This window comes from Nelumbo nucifera, chromosome 1 (genome assembly GCF_055504915.1).
Source record: "Nelumbo nucifera cultivar China Antique chromosome 1, China Antique-T2T, whole genome shotgun sequence".
NCBI lineage: Eukaryota > Viridiplantae > Streptophyta > Magnoliopsida > Proteales > Nelumbonaceae > Nelumbo > Nelumbo nucifera.
In genome coordinates, this window is record NC_142649.1 from 79,036,012 (window position 1) to 79,053,664 (window position 17,653).

General features: G+C 43.8%; 1 protein-coding gene across 1 annotated transcript; it reads left to right on the forward strand.

Moving 5' to 3' along the window:
• The first annotated feature begins 9,401 nt into the window (after positions 1–9,401).
• On the forward strand, positions 9,402–16,178 carry LOC104605646 (Pentatricopeptide repeat (PPR-like) superfamily protein). Its single transcript, XM_010270489.3, has one exon. It carries the CDS (start codon positions 9,695–9,697, stop codon positions 11,648–11,650), a length of 1,956 nt encoding a protein of 651 aa, XP_010268791.1. The 5' UTR covers positions 9,402–9,694; the 3' UTR covers positions 11,651–16,178.
• Positions 16,179–17,653: the final 1,475 nt, after the last annotated feature.

Consider the following 17,653-nt stretch of genomic DNA (forward strand, 5'->3'; position numbering starts at 1 on the left):
TATACTACCATAGTTGGTTCGCAATCTTCATACTCACCCAGGACTTGATTTACCACGAGCTGGGAGTCAATGCAGACGACGATGTGTTTGGCTTTCACTTCCCCTGCGAGGTCCAGCCCGGCTAGCAGCGCCTCGTATTCTGCTTCATTGTTGGATGCCACGAACTCAAAGCGTAGTGCATACTCCAACTTCACATTGTTTGGTCCGTACAGAACGATCCCAGCTCCGCTGCCCTGCTGATTTGACGAGCCATCTACATGAAGGATCCAGGGTTCATCATCCCAGTTCGGGCTTAGCCTAACTAGGAGAGATGCCGCGCTGGTTGTTACTTCACGGTGCTCGTGTTCAACCGGTCTAGGAACTCCGAGCTCTCCCGTACTGGGGGCCTCGTGTTCTACCGGCCAGGGGACTTTGGAGCTGAAGGTGCATTTTGTGACGAAATCTGCCAAGGCATGGGCCTTGATAGTGGTTCACGGTTTGTACTAGAGCTCGTACTCGCTGAGCCCGATGGCCCACTTTGTCAACCTTCCTGAGACCTCGGGCTTGAGCAAAACTTGCCTCAGAGGTTTATTGGTAAGGACAACGATGGTGTGAGCTTGGAAGTATGGGCGGAGCTTTCGGGCCGCTATAACCAGTGCATAGGCTAACATTTCTATCTCTGGGTACCATGTCTCTCCTCCCTGCAACACTTTACTAACATAATAGACAGGTCGTTGGATCCGATCTACTTCTCTTATTAGTACCGAGCTGACCACCTCATCACTCGCCGAGAGGTATAGCTCTAAAATGTCGCCCACTTCGTGCCGGGTCAAGACTGGGATGCTGGCGAGGTGCCTTTTGAGCTCGTCGAACGCGAGCTGGCACTCTTCAGTCCATTCAAAGCCTTTTCTTTTTATGGCTTTAAAGAAAGGCAGACAGCGGTCTGCGGACTTGGACAAAAAGCGACTTTGGGCGGCCAACCGGCCATTCAGCTTTTGGACCTCTTTTAATTTTCAGGGTGGTCTCATTTGTAGGATGGCCTTGATTTTGTTTGGATTGGCCTCAATGCCTTGCCGGTTGACAATGAACCCCAGGAATTTACCCGATGTGACACCGAAGATGCACTTATTCAGATTTAACTTCATATTAAATCTTCGCAAGACTTCAAAGACTGAGCGTAAATCTTGTATTAATTCATTTGAAAACTGGGTTTTGACGACCATGTCGTCTACAAAACACTCTACTTTGGTGCCAACAAGTGGCTCAAACAGATTATTTACAAGTCTCTGGAAAGTAGCCCCAGCGTTCTTCAGCCCGAAGGGCTTGACCTTGTAGCAGTACAGGCCAAACTCGGTTATGAAGGCGGTCTTTTCCTCGTCAGTTGGGTCCATTTTTATTTGGTTATAGCCCGAATAGGCGTCCAAGAAGCTCAGCAACTCGTGCCCCGAGGTCACGTCCACTAGGCGGTCAATCCTGGGAAGTGGGAAGCAGTCTTTTGGGCAAGCCCGGTTCAGGTCGGTGTAGTCGACGCACATGTGCCACTTGCCGTTTGCCTTTTTCACCAGAACGGGGTTGACTACCCAGCTCGGGTAATCGACTTCCCTGATAAAATCGACTGCAAGGAGTTTCCCGACTTCCTCATCGACTGCCCTTCATCGCTCTAGGGCTAGGTTGCGCTTCTTTTGTCTAACGGACCTAACTGAAGGATCAGTGTTAAGTCTATGAGTGATAATGTTGGGGTCTATGCCGGGCATTTCTGCCGCCGACCACGCGAAAACATCTAAATTTTTGAGTAAGAAGCTTACCAGTTGAGACCGTAGGGGCTCCTCAACAGAAGCGTCGATCTGAAGTGCCCACGCTGGATCGTCTGTCGAGGTCGGGACAGGGATGGTCTCTTCAGTAGGTGTGGCCCGCTCTGCGAACTGCTCTGCGGGTCATCCCAGCTCGAGGTCGTCAGCTACCTTGGCCATTCCTTTGAGGGCGGCTACATAGCATTTGCGGGATTCGAGCTGATCGCCCCGCGCCACTCCGACCCCGAAGCCTGTAGGGAACTTCATTGCTAGGTTGTAGGTGGAGACTACTGCTCGTAGGACGTGAGTGATGGGTCAGCCCACTATCGCGTTGTATGGAGAGGGGGTTGCAACCACCAGGAACTCGTGGTTGAGCCTTACCACACTGGGTCAAGTACCGACCTCCACCGGCACGGTGACTTTCCCTAACGGCCTGACCTCCTCACCGTTGAATCCCACCAGTGGAGTGCTTGCGGGCTTCAGGTCACCCTCTGGGATCTGAAGCTGATCGAAGGCTGTCTTGAAAAGATGTCTGTCGAACAGCCCGAATCTACCAAGACATGCTTGACTTCGAAGTCATTGACCTTGATCTTGATGACGAGCGCGTCATCGTGAGGGTAGTGGACTTCTTGTGCGTCGTCTTCAGTGAAGAAGATCGGCTCCTCCACCTTTGGCCACTTCGGGGGGTTTAACTCTTCTCTGGCGGTTTCACGGGTTGATGACTGAGCTGCTGCCGAGGTACAACCCGCGAAAATTGATCCTCCCACGATTATGTGGATGGTCCCTCGGACTGGTCTCTCGTTTGGGGGTTGTCTCTGCGGTTGCTCTGCCTGTCTGCTAGACTCGGGGGTTTCTTTAATCTGCCCCCCGTGCCGACCTGCTTATTATTATTGTCATTCTGTACAAAATTTCTGAAATATCCACGATGGATGAGCTCTTCTATCTCATTGCGGAGGTTATTACAATTTTCGGTGTTGTGACTGTGATCTCTATGGAAACTACAGTACAAGTTCTTGTTCCTAACATTAGGATCGGCCTTGATCCAAGGTGGCCACTTTACATATGGGGCGTCCTTGATCGCCATGAGGATGTCTGCCCGCTTTGTGTTGAGGGGTGTAAACACCCTTTCTACCGCTGGAGCTCGGAAAGGCTGAACCGAGCTCGCCCCCCGAGCTTGATCCTTCTTCTTCTTGTAGTCGTTGGGAGCCGGGGGTCCCGGTTCCCTTCTTCTTTTTTTGGGGGGCATGCTCGCCCTTCTAGTTGATCTCCTCCTTTATTCCTATGAACCGATCTGCTAGTTCGAGGAACTCGGTCACGATCTTGGGTTGGTTGACGACCACGTGCCATCTGAACTCCTTGTGGGTGATGCCCTGCTTGGCCGCAGTGAGCCGAACTGCAGGGTCCAAGTCGGGTATCTACAGGCAAGCGTCATTAAACCATTTGATATAGTTCCGGATGGACTCCCCATCTCTCTGGACTATGCTGAGGAGGCTCTCTTGGGTCCTCGGGCACCTCTTGCTAGTGACGAAGTGGGAGGTGAAGACCTTCACGAACTGCGCCCAGCTCCTTACCGAGCCCGACGAGAGGTTTCGGTACCAGCTGCGGGCTACTCATCTAAACATAGTGGAGAAGGCCACACACATGCAAGATTCACTCGCCCTGGCCAGATGCATCTGGGACTAGAAGGTGTCGACGTGGTCGTTGGGGTCGAAGGACCCATCGTATTTGTCCAACGGTGGGTGCTGGAAGTCTTTGGACATGGGGACCGCAAGGAGCTCCGGGGACAGAGGAGAGGGGACTGAGATAAGTGGTGCGGCTCTTACCTCTCCCAAGCTTATTTCTATTTTGCCCTTGAGCTCAGGCAGGTTGTGGGCGGTGGTGGTTCGGCGAGCCCGACAAGTCTTCGCTACTTCTTGGCCGGCTCGGCGTTGGTGTTGCTGGCTTCCGTATTGCTGAGCTCGATGGGCCCTGGGGGAGGCAAGAATGGCTGCCAGTAGCTGCGGACAGAAGGACCTTGTTCCAAGTCGTCAGCTAGCACCTCGAACCTGTTCCCCATTAGCAGAGGCTTGAACTGCGAGTGCTAGGGTGACGCCGACCTAACTGGCTGGGAGGCCGCTTCGGGGGTAGGGAGTCTTCCCTTCCTTCCATGAGATGATGCCGAAGTCTCTCCCCGGCGGGAAGGGAGTTCACTGCGGCGCTAAGCCTTGGCTGGCTGCGCCGCCGGATGCCAGGGAGGGAGTGATGGGAACTGTTGCTGGTATTGGTACTGGGATACTTGGTGCAGCACTTGCTGCTGGTGAAATTGGAGCTATTGAAACTGCTGCATCTGGGCCTGCATGGCCTGCATACAATGCATCGGGTCTTCGAGTTGGCCATGGCCGGCCACCGGAGGGAGAATGGTGGGTTCGGCGAAGGTCATCCCGACTGCAGGGGGTAGCGGGACAGTTACGGGTGCCACCGTTGCAGGCATATTCAGGCTAAGAACCCTGTCCGCAGAGAGGGGAACGGTGAATTGCCCGATGCAAACAGTGGAAACTTGGATCTGCTCCTCTGGGGCGTTTCGGCGTTCGGAGTTTCTAGAAGAAGCCATGGGCGTCGGTGAGTAAGAAAGAAAAGTTTCGTAGAGGTTAGAGGGAGGCTTTTCGAAGCGATTCCCACAGATGGCGCCAAATGATGTCGCACGATTTGGGCACTCCTAACTAATTGTGACCTGGCTTCTAACTGGAACGAACGGCACCTGAGAGGAAGGAAAAAGTGAAGGGTTCCTGGGGAGTTGTTCTGGTGGGAACACTCCGATGGCTAAGTTAGAACCGGAGGAAATCTCAAAGAGAGCAGTGAGTAAGAGTTCTCAAAGTGCTTAAGCTTCAATACCTATTTTCTGTGTGGGTTCAGGTCCTCTTATGTTGGAGTCAGGCCATACCTGGCATAACCGCCATTGCCCTTGCCATTACTGCCAGGGCAGGCGTGGCAGGCGCAGGTTTCTGCCACAAACAGCCATTGCCAGGTACGGGGTTGAAAGACGTGTCATGCCTTCCAGAGGAGGCAAACAAAACGCCACCTAGCGAGGGATCAGAGCCCTGCCACTGGGTTCGGTGGGTACGGATGTCAGACAGGGCTCCCCACAGCTTGCTGAGCTACCACTTACCGGACTGTCTGGGGCAGGTTTGTCCCTGTACCGAGGTGCCGAGGTGCCTGCACTAGGGGGAGGGAGGACGATGCTGCCCCGAGGTGCAGTCGGGACACAACCACGAGCCAGGGTGCTCCCTTTTCGGGAAGGGAGAACTCCGGGCCCCTTAGGGTGATCTCGAGATCTTCCACACTTGGTGGGAGTCAAAATTGTCCAGGCGTCAGTCCCCGGCGAGTTGCTTAACTCGCCGAGTGGCCAGCGTTGGACTCGGCGTGTTTCTCCTGTCGAGTTCCATTCGTGTTGTCAGGCTTAGTTGTACGTTGGGCCAGGTCATATACACGTGTCCCTGGGCTATGAGGTCAGGCCAAATCACCCTTCATCAGTATTGTTTCTTAGTTTTTTTTCATAGTGAAGAACAAATTTCGTCTCTCCCGTGGATGTAGGCATCAAGGCCGAACCACGTAGACCATTGTGTTCTTTGTGGTGCTTGTTTTTATGTCTTTACTTGGATTTCATCATTTTTGCTACTATTAGATTTCTCATGGTTTCTATTTCAAATACCTTGTGATTTTATACTGTGGGTGGTTGTTGTGTGGCCCCAACAAAGTGGTATCAGAGCTCCCAGGTTAGTGTTTACAAGGTATTTGTAAAAATTGCTTGAAAAATAATGGCAACAAAATGTACAAGTTATCAGTTCCAAATTGAGAGGTTTGATGGCAAAAGCAATTTTAGCCTATGGCAAAGAATGGTAAAGGATGTCTTGGTTCAGCAAGACATGGATAGAGCATTGAAGGGAAAGGATGGGAATCCAAAAGACATGAAGGATGCTGATTGGGAAGACACCGAGTTAAGGTAGGCTAGTATGACTCAGTTGCTCCTAGCTGATAGCGTTATGTTTAACATTATGGAAGAAGATTCTGCACTGGAATTGTGGGATAAGCTGGAGAAGTTTTATTTGGAAAAAAGCTTGACTACAAAGCTATAATTGAAGAGGCAGTTGTACGGGTTGAAGATGGAAGAAGGTAAGAATCTCTTGGAACACCTAATTGTGTTCAATAGTATCTTGGATCAATTAGGGAAGTTGATGTTAAGGTGAAGGAAGAAGACAAGGCCCTTTTGCTTTTTACCTTACTTCCTGATTCGTATGAAAACTTGGTGTCAACATTGTTGTACGGGAAAGATACAGAGAAGTTGGAAGAAGTTACTACGACTCTTTTATCCAATGAGGTTAGGAGGAAGCCCAAGTATAAGAGCGGGCAAAATTCTGCATTGGTTACGCTAGGAATGGATCGAAAAGGAAGGTCGTTTGACAGGGGGTCTGGAAGCAGCAGGTCTACATCCAAGGCTAAGGAAAAGGGCAAGATACAATGTTATAGATGCAAAGAATTAGGTCACATGAAGAGAGATTGTCCTGCACAAAAAAGGAGTGGGGATGAATTTGAAAGTGTGGCAATTGCATCTGATGATGATAGAAATGTTCTCACAGTCTTCGAAGATATGTGCAATTTTTCTCCAAATGAGTGGCTTTTAGATTCTGGATGTTCTATGTATATTTGCTCTAGGAAGGAATATTCTAACACGTTCCAAGATAGGAAGATAGGTTTTGTCTCCTTGGGTGATGGATCTATGTGTAACATCACAGGTGTTGTGACAATGAAAATTAAAATGTTTGATGGAGTGTTCACACTATGGGTGGTATGGCATATATATGTCCCAAAAATGTATAGGAATCTAATATCACTAAGCCGATTAGACTCCAAGGGATGCAAGGTTTTTGCTGTAGGTGGAGCCATAAAAATCACACATGGCGGTATAGTCCTGATGAAGGGAGAAAAATGCAAGGGTTTGTATCATCTAGTTTGTAGTACAGTGGTTCTCAAGACCTCGATGGGATGTTAGAAACGGAATGCGTAATGTAGTGTGGCCAAATGGAGGATCTCTTTTGCGAATAGAGTGAAGACAAGTGTTGTAAGTTTCCAAGGTATAGATAATGGTGAGAGGAAGATTCCTATTGGAAGAGAGGAAGGATCGAGGTCCCTCTTTGAAGTTAATTAGGATAATTAGCTTGGGTACAGTTACACAGGTACATTGGCTATTTTGTTTGAATCAGGTGGAGTCAAGATCGAGTGATTCATGTTATGTGTAGTTGCTAGTAGTATTTTACAAGGCCAATGGAGGTCTGTGGTATTTGCAAAAATGTGGAGGCACAAATAATATATCTCTAAGGTGGTTGAAAAATAAGCCAAAGTGGAGATTGTTGGGATTGTGTCTTATTTTACAACCGCTGGATTAATTTTAATCTAACGATTGGTGTGGTCCATCTTTAGGTTAAAGAGGTTTTACATATAAAAGTTTTCTTTTGTATATAGGGTTAAGGCTTTTGGAGAGAATGTGTGAGAGAAAAATGCAGAGTTCTCTTGGTGTGTGAGTGGGTTTTTTCTATTGTTTTTGTTTTTCGACTTAAGAGGAAAGGGAGAACGGGTGTACAAGGGTTAGGGGTTGGTTTGGGCTCCAAGCCACAAGGTACTTGTATTTTTCTCAGATTTCTTTCATAGTGATGAATAGGTTTCGTCTCTCCCGTGGACGTAGGCAGTTAGGCCGAACCACATAAACCTTTGTGTTCTTTGTGGTGCTTGTTTTTATTTGTCTTTGCTTGGATTTCATCATTTTTGCTACTATTAGATTTCTCGTGGTTTCTATTTCAAATACCTTGTAATTTTATACTATGGATGGTTGTTGTGAGGCCCCAATACCATTGACTAAGAAACTCATGTTCTTTTTTCAAATTTATATGGGGATCAGGGAAAATTTATTTTCTTATTCCCATCTAGGAAAAGTTGTCAAAACTTGGATGGAATAAAAATGCCCCTTTTAATAATGGATTTTTATGGCTAACACAGTCATTGTCTCATTTACCTAGGAAATAAAAGAATATGGGAAATGTGTCTACCCGAATAAGTAACTTACCGAAAAGCGAATGGGGCCTTAGTCTTAAATCCCAGTATTTTGTATTTTGTAGAAATAGGGGTGCCAATTGGACTAGATTTAGTTCAATCCGATCCAGTCCAATGTCAATCCATTACAAATGGACCAGGTCCAATCCAATCCAATGAATATTTTAGACCAATCCAATTCAATGTTTGGATCATCCAATATGTTCAAATTTGTTTTAATCTAGATTGGTTCTAACTCAAACCTGGTCCATTGGCACCAATGTTCTTCTCTTCTATCAATGGATCAGATATTGGATCAATCCAACCCTAGCCAATATAAATTCATTATGGATAGACCAGGTCCAATCCAATCCAATAAATACTTTGAACCATTAAATCTGGACTGGTCCAATTCAATATGTCTTATTGGTCCATCCAATATGTCCAAATTGATTTTGGTTTGGATGGGGTCCCATCCAAAACTGATCCCCCATAGGCAAAAAATATGACTCCTGATGAAGAACACTAGCAAAGTGGCAAGACAGGACTCCCGTAGCTAAATCCAAATAGTTGGTCTTAAGTTGAGTTGATGAATGTTTTTAGCTGAGTTGATGAGTCAAGTTCATTTACACATGGAATGCAAGCCAATGTATGAAAAAACATTTTTATATTTAGTATGTGTTTGAAACCGTGGGCGTTTATTGACTAAACGTTTTATACTTGATTTGTTTGGAAAACTGAGAAAAGCAATAATGAACCCGCTTATTGACACTTAGGCGCCTAATGGCGCCACATCAATAAAATAGTGAATAAATGCCTACCCATTAGGGGAAGCTCTAAAATGAAGGTTCCCCCATCGATAGGCGCACACATAAACCGAAGCCTACTTTTGCAAGTCCCTATGCGTACGGATTCATATAATGGGGGAAATGCTAAAGTGGCGCCTATGTGACTGCATTTATTTAATAAATGCCCACGGTTCCAAATACCCTCTTAATTTCACCTCATCGGATTCAAAGCACCCCTAGATTTGGTTGTTTCTTCTGTTGTAATCTTGGCCTGTAGGCACTTTTGATGCAATAAAGCTTACTCTTTACCAAAAAAAATTATTATAAAATATCATGTTAGTGAGATTATCCAAGATACTTAGGCCCTATTTGGTTTGTGGGAGTAAGGGTTTGGAATCGGAATCGGAACGAGCTATTCCAATTCCAACTGTTTGGTTGAGCGGAATCGGAATCCCATCCTCATTCCTGTTGGAATGGCATTCCCCCATTTGAGGGAATGACCTAGTGTTGGAAGCAACATTTTTAACATTGATCTACATTATCCAACATTCAAGATGATGCCATATCATTGCACCACTGGTAGCAATGCACCATTTTCTCAAAAAACATTGAATTTGGTGTTGCTCTAAACCACACTTTCCCGATTTCTAAGGCATGACTTAGAGCAACATTTTTTTCTGAAAAAATGACACCAAACAAGAGGATGTTGTTTAAAGCACTGCTTTCTCTGATGTGGCGCCTACGTGATGCTGTTTTGTCAGGGCAATGCCGGTTCGAACAGCCTTTACAGCATTGCATTAAGAACATCTCCCTACTCATGTGCATTATTTCTTGGAGAGAGATTCCCGATGCAATGTTGTAAGAGGTGTTACGGTGTGAGCACGGGCTTGCCCTGACGTGATCGAAGCCGATCTCGCAAAACACCCACTAAGAGGAAGGTATCATGGCTTTCAAAAATCTGTTTTTACTCACTTGTACTTGTTATTTGTTAATCCATTTGAGGAACGAGGAGGTGGGTAGCTTGAGTCCCAACCGTTAGTTTTCAAAAATCCGTTGTTACCCACTTTGTACTTGTCGATGAAGTTGTTTAACAGGCGCCATTACAGCTCTCTTCTTCCACTCGACCTCAAGAAGTCCAAGCGAAACCCATCACTGGGATCCAAAATTCTCTTTCTCTGCAAGTCGGGCTCGCTTTTGGGAGCTCTCCAACTCCTGAACTCCACAGATTCCAGCGAAATCTCCATTAAACCCGTCGTCTATGCATCTCTCTTACAGACTTGCACCAAAGCCCATTCTTTCAACCTCGGGCTCCAAATACAATCGCACATAATTAAGTCTGGCCTCGAGTCTGATCGTTTTGTAGGGAACAGCTTATTGTCACTGTACTTCAAACTGAGCGCTGATTTTTCAGAAACTCGAAAAGTGTTTGATTGTTTGTTAGTTAAAGATGTAATATCTTGGACTTCTATGATTTCAGGGTATCTTCATGTGGGAAAACCCATGGAATCTCTTGAAATGTTTGAGAAGATGTTGGAATTTGGGGTTGAACCAAATGCATTTACACTTTCTGCCGCAATTAAGGCATGTTCTGAACTTGGCACTCTAAAGCTTGGCAGGTGCTTTCATGGGGTTGTATTAGGACGTGGTTTTGATTCAAATTGCGTTATAGCAAGTGCCCTTATTGATATGTATGGCAGGAATTTTTACCTGGAAGACGCCTGCCTCTTGTTTGTCGAGATGCCTCAACCAGATGCTATTTGCTGGACTTCGGTTATTTCTGCTTTCACCAGGAACGATCGCTTTGAGGAGGCTTTAGGGTTCTTTTACTTGATGCAGAGGAAGTATGGTCTATTGCCAGATGGGTTTACATTTGGGACTGTTCTAACAGCTTGCGGTAATCTGGGAAGGATGAAGCAAGGTAAAGAAGTTCATGCAAAGGTTGTTACAGCTGGAATATGTGGCAATTTGGTCGTTGAGAGTAGCCTTGTAGATATGTATGGGAAATGTGGGTTGGTTGAGGAATCTCATAAGGTTTTTGATAGGATGCCCCAAAAGAATTCTGTTTCTTGGTGTGCATTGCTTGGGGGATACTGCCAAAATGGTGACTTTGAATCTGCTATTAAGATTTTCAGGATGATGGACAAGGTGGATGATCTCTACAGTTTTGGGACTGTTCTTCGTGCTTGTGCAGGTCTAGCAGCTGTGCGTCAGGGCAAAGAGATCCACTGCCAGTATCTGAGGATGGGAAGTTGGAGAGATGTTATTGTAGAATCAGCTTTAGTTGATCTCTATGCAAAATGTGGTTTTATTGATTATGCATACAGAATTTTTGTGGAAATTCCATTTAGAAATTTAATTACTTGGAATTCTATGATTTGTGGGTTTGCACAAAATGGTAGAGGTGAGGAAGCCATCGGGATGTTCAATGAGATGGTTAAAGAAGGGATTATACCTGACTATATTAGTTTTGTTGGGGTACTTTTTGCTTGTAGCCATACAGGTCTTGTTGAGCAAGGTAAAAAGCACTTTAAATCAATGAGTGATTATGGGATTAAAGCTGGAATTGAGCACTATAATTGCATGGTTGATCTTCTTGGCCGAGCTGGACTATTAGAGGAGGCTGAAGGTTTGATAAACAATGCAGATCTTAAAGATGATTCATCTCTTTGGGCAGCTCTTCTTGGTGCCTGTACAGCTTATTCGGACCCAGTTGTAGCCGAGCGAGTTGCAAAGAAAATGATGCAACTGCAACCAGAGTACCACCTCAGTTATGTTCTTTTAGCTAATGTCTATAGGTCTGTTGGCCGGTGGGATGATGCTCTAAAGATTAGGTTGTTAATGAGAGATAGAGGGATCAAGAAAATGCCCGGTAAGAGCTGGATTGAAGTTAAGAACAACATTAGATTGCCTGCTAATCAAGTGCATTCAGGTCTTCAAGGAAAGAACCGCCCAGATATTGAAGGGTTCGGTTTGGAGGATACAAGAAATGGGTCTGAATCAAATGTGAATGTCACACTCCTTGTTGAAGCATAGGCTTGATTTGACGATTAGTGTTGCCCATTTGTTATGCTTTATTTAGCTACGTTCTGGAAAATGAGGATTTTACTAACTGGATGGCATGGATCCATAAACATGTTTGGAGTATGCATGGTACAATCCCAAGGCAGGTGAGAGGTCTTGGGGTAAATACAATTTTGAAGCACCAAATTGACAGTTGGACTGAGGCTGGCTGAGCTCAATAACATGAATTCTTGTATTTTCATTTGGCTAAATTGCATTATGCACCTCTACAGAGAACCATTCTTCAAGAGAGAGAGAGATATCTTAAATGTCATTTCAATAATTATATACATGTAATTGTATTGGAGATCCAGAGCATAAAATCTAGAGTAGATCAAAGTGGGTGAAAGAAAAAATATATCAACTGGTCATGGTATCACACACTTCTTAAAGAAGCCGGAGGATTGTTATTGGACATAATAAATATGGGAGCTGGAGCTGTTTTCTCTTGTCACATGCCTATATGAAATGGTGTCATTTTTCAATCAGTTTCATTGTTCTTTTGTATGTCCCAAAAAATTTGGCATGGCTTTTCAGGTTCTTTTGCAATACAAAAGGAATAGAAATCATAGGTAAAGGTGGTTAATAGATAACAGCAGTTTTCCAGCTGACAGCAACATATATGGAGTTTAAGATAATCTAAGTGAGAAGCTTGCATTGTTGATGGGGGTCTTTTCTGGCAAGTGGGCTATTATGGCTGTCTTATAATATATGATTTTATAGACTTATAGCCTCATCCTGTAAAGAATCCATTGCAGTAATCTCAGTGTCTGTTATGTATTCCTTTTCATTTTTTTTTTGAGATAAGGTTAACCATATTTTATTAATAAAACAGGGAGTCCATGAGCAGATTTTATAGACTTATAGCCTCATCCTGTAAAGAATCCATTGCAGTAATCTCAGTGTCTGTTATGTATTCTTTTTCATTTTTTTTTTGAGATAAGGTTAACCATATTTTATTAATAAAACAGGGAGTCCATGAGCAGATGTACTACACAGAAGAAAGAAAACCCAAACAGCTAAATAAAAAATTAGCTAATCCATCTGCAATATGGATTAGCTAATTTTAGCTAATCCATCTGCAATATGATTCAGCTCCCTTGGTGGAGACAGCAAGTTTGCGTTTATATTTTCCAAGGACTCTCTTGCCTCAGCCAGATAATGACTCAACCTCCAAGGACCCCCCCCCCCCTTGTCCTTCAGCCATTCAATGGTTTTAGCAGACTCTCCTACAATAGATAAGTTCTGAATGCCCAATCTTTTTACTATTCTGATTCCGGTGAGAGCAGCCATAACTTCAGCCTTAGTTGAGTCAGCATAACCGGGGCCACTGAAAACCCAACAGATATTACCCAGGTTGTCCCTCAAAATACCCCCAATCCAACTTACACCAGGATTGCCTGCAGCACTTCTGTCGAAGTTTAAAGTCATCCCTCCTTCGTTAGGAGGTACTTGTAGTCTCTGGATTGATTGAGGGTAGGTTGGAAGAAACAAGATTGTTTGGATATCCTATTAAGGTCATTGAGAGAGTCCTTGGAACATCTCAGAATTATCAGTCCAGAAATTACAATGAAAGGAGATATCTGAGATGAACTCTTCAAGAGATCTGATTTTGTTGTCAAATAAGCGCCTGTTTCTTTCCTCCCAAACTCCCCACAGAACTGCATGTAGCACCGTTTGTGAGATTTTAGCCAAACGGTGATTTTAGCCATTTGAATGTAGATTTTCTGGGTATGTTTCAGACTTTTCCAAGGTTGTGTTATTAAGTTGATTATTGTAGAAGTAGCCTTGAAATTTTTATCTGCTCATGTCAGACTCTCAGCATAGAGCTTTCTAGTATCTTTGAAATGGTTTCATGCAATGAATGGTCAACATTAATTTATCCATTTCTTTCTCTTTCTATTGCAAGTGTAAGAAACTTGCAATATCATTTTCCTGATTAATTGATGCCATCGAAAAACAGAAAGAGGTCATCATGCTTCTGCAAGGTTACTTTTTGCACTACTAGTTTTAATCTCAGTTCATGAAGGAGCCTGCAAATCTAAGAGGTAAAAATGGTTGAACTTGAATAAATTATATTACTCTTTGTTGGAAAATTAGAATTTCTTATTTTTCTTCTTTTAATTTATTTTTTTGCAATATCTGTATATTTTTCTAAAAGCAATTTCATCCTGTCTATTAAGACCTGTATAGGTCATTCTGGTTCAGATTCTTTTTAGTTGACACACAAGGTGATGTGTAAAAAGGTAGAATAAAACTGCATTAATTTTTAGGTTTTTCCAATCACTTGTGCCTGTAGCTCTAGCTCAGGTCACTTTCCTAGGGTTTATTTTTGTAACAGCTTCTTTATTTTCTGTATTTATTTCTTTTTGTTCTGGCACAAACTTCTTTGTGTTTATAACTTTAATGGTTATGCATCTCTAAGTAGATCCCATGTGGGTGGCTGGGTGGCTCATCTGATGTCTGCATTTACTCTTCTTCAGTAGATCCCATGTGCTTATGACATCATCCATGGTTTTACCAAATCCTTTATTCAAGAGGGGTGGAAAGGTGCATCAAATATCCTAGATGACTAAATGCAGACATCAGACCTCCACAGAAATGACCCTATTCATAGTGGAGGAATGATATCATATGTCTTATTTCTTCTCATTGTAGTGAAGTTCCTTTTATTTCTTCTTCTATGCAACAAGTTAGTATGATAATACTGCCATAAGCAAGACACTTCAGTTTGCTTTTAGTTAGTTAAAAATGAGCATCTTCTACGCAATAAGTTAACTCGAACACCTCAATTATCACAAGCTTAATTAAACATTGATGCTTCATTTTACCAAACATTGTACAGGTTTTTCAAATATGTTAGTTGATTTATATTTGTGCTTCAAGTATGCAAGAACATTCTGTGGTACACTCCACCTCCAGGTAATGGAACCATTTTCCATACAAATTTAACCATTTTCCATACAAATTTTATAGAAGTGCCATTTTTATGAACTTGATAAATGTTTAAAGAATCCCTTTATTATTTAAAATATTAGAGCTCTCTCCATGAAGAATATTTTCGTTTTTCCTTCAGCGTCATTTGTTTGCAGTGTAAATTGGTGCAAATACCCAAAATCCGCAATTCCTTCGAATTAACATGGAAGGGAACATTTTCTCTTTCTTTCCTTTTAAATCTGAAGCAATTTCCAAAACTATAAAACCATTCAGAACTATTTTTCTTGAGAGAGAAAGAGGGTTGTCACCCGACTCACCCCCCACATCGATCCATTTCATTAGAGTGCCATAGCCATCTACCCAGAACATTGAGCAATGACTTTACCAATGATTTATATTTACCTTCTCATCTACATAGATTATAAGAAGAGCAGTTCTATGATGAGGGTGGCTTCATAGTTGGAACCATGGTTTTGAAAACTGGACCAGACCGGATGGTCAGACTGTTTGTCCCAGGAACTGTTTGGTTCACAGGAATAGGGGTATGGAATCGGAATTGGAATGGGCTATTCTGATTCCAACCATTTGGTTGGGCGGAATTGGAATCTCATTCCCATTCCTGCTGGAATGGCATTCCCCCATTTGAGGGAATGGTCATTCCCTGCCCCTCCCTTGAGAATGAAATCTCATTCCTGCTGATTTCAATTCCCATTTTCATTTCTGTCTGAACCAAACAGACTATGGGAATAGACCATTCCGATTCCGATTCTGGCTGCCAACCAAACGGACCCTAAAAAAGTAAAAAAGTTGCAGGTATACGTTTGCCCAAGAAATGTAATGAAATGAGTTCCTAGAAGTATTTGGCACCAGGCAACATTTTCAGATGCTCGGTCTACAGTTGGAATTTCTAGCAATATCAAAGGAGTGTTAATGTATAACAGAGCATTATGGAATTCTTGAACTAATCGAGCATTCTAGAATTCTTGGATCGATTGTCTAGCTGGCCCACTTGCCTTGCCACTTGTTCGGTCTATTGAGACAGTTAATTTTCACTTGTTCGGTCTTCTACTCTGCTTACTCAGATACTTGTTCACATGGTATCAGAGCAATGACAGATCCTGTTGTCTGCAAGTCTGTTTGATCACCACTTCTCATGGAAATGGATGGAGCCATGAATTCAAATGCGATGTAGATGGTAAACCCTGGCTCTCCGTATTTTCTACACTCTTCGGACAATCGAGGAATGGCTCTAGTTTCGATCTTGCTCAATGGAGAAAATTACTCGTTGTGGCAACAAGCTATGAAAATTACCCTCCAAGCAAAAAATAAAATCTGCTTCATCGACGGATCATTACCCCGACCAGTGATGGCTTTAGCAGAAGAGAATCTCTGGTTAAAATACAACTCCGTGGTTGCATCTTGGATATATAACTCATTGTCAAAGGATATATATGGCAGTGTAGCTTTTGTTGAATCGGCCTTTGAAATATGGAAGGAGGTTGAAGATCGATTCTCTCAAGGTGATATACCTCACATCCACCAACTCAAGAAAGATCTCAATGGCCTGCAACAGGGAGAACTCACTGTAATGGCTTACTTTACAAAATTAAAGACCAGGACGAATTGGCGGCAATGACTCGACTACCTGAATGCACATGCAACATGGAATTCTTGATTGAAGAACGAGAAAAGCAATGAGTACATCAATTCTTGATGGGGCTTAATGAATCTTACAACACAGTAAGGGAAAACATCACGAGTCATGATCCATTGTCGTCGATCAACAAAGTCTATGCCCTGATTCTTCAAGAAGAATGACATCAAATGATATCTTCCCTTTGAGGTCCAACCTCACTTGAAGCAGTAGCTCTAAATGCGTCTTCACAACAGAAACAACGCAATGCCACCATAACTAACTGATACTATTCGACCCTAGGTGGTGCAAGAACTGAGGTTACAGTCAGATAATCCTTGCCAACTGGACGGAGCCGAGGTGGAAGGACAAAGCCGCACAATAAGATCTGCGAGCAAAAAAAAGTAAGAGGCCCGAGGAGTTATCCCCGGGTAGGTACTCCGACGCTCAAGTCAGTAGAAGGTAGTGGGCGGTTGGGCCGAGTAGTTAGAAAACAGTGCTGATCCGAGTAGAGTAACAATATGAGAGTCAGAAGTTGGATCCCTTACCTTGAGTGGGAGGTACCTTTTTATAGCCGAAGATCCGTGTCCTGATCGGATTAGGCTTCCGGGGTTGTCAAGATGAGGTTAACCGCAGAGGTCTTCGGGATAAGACCTAATCTCCAGCGGGGTTGTCCCCATCTGATCTCCTGTCTTGGTTGTGCCTATCCACATGGAGTCGTTGTGGCTAGGAAGGTGGAGTGGGGCCGCATAGATGACATGGTGCTAAAGTAGCTGAGGAGATAAGGTAGGCTGCGGATGCAGTGTGGTGCTGACGTGGCCAAGGAGATGGGGCGGCCACGTGATGTCCGAAGCCAGCTCAACCATAATCCGAACACTAACCAACAACAATTATCAAAGTATCGTTGTAACCAGTGCAAATGCAATAGGCACACAAAAGACAGATGTTGTGAATTGGTGGGTTATCCACCCAATCGGGACAAGTCACATTCAAATCGTTGCCAAGAGAAAACTCCAATCAATACAAATTGTTCAAGCTCAAATGCAACAACGGATTCTTGTGAAAACAATACCAATTCTCCAATCCCTGGACTCTCTCTCTCTATTAGTATGCCTAACTGATATCCCTCTTGAACAAAGACTGCTTTCTTCACTGTCATCTTATGATGATGTTGTTCTTCTTGACAAGCCAAAACCTATACACTTACCAAATGGTAGCACCATTTTTGCTACCCACAAAGGTTCCATTTGCCTAGGATCACACACCACCACTGATGTTTTACATCTTCCCAACTTTACATGTAACCTTCTTTCTATTAACAAATTAACCCAACAACTCAACTGTGTTGTGGTATTCTTCCCGACATTTTGTGTGCTTCAAGACTTAGACTCGAGAACCGTGATTGG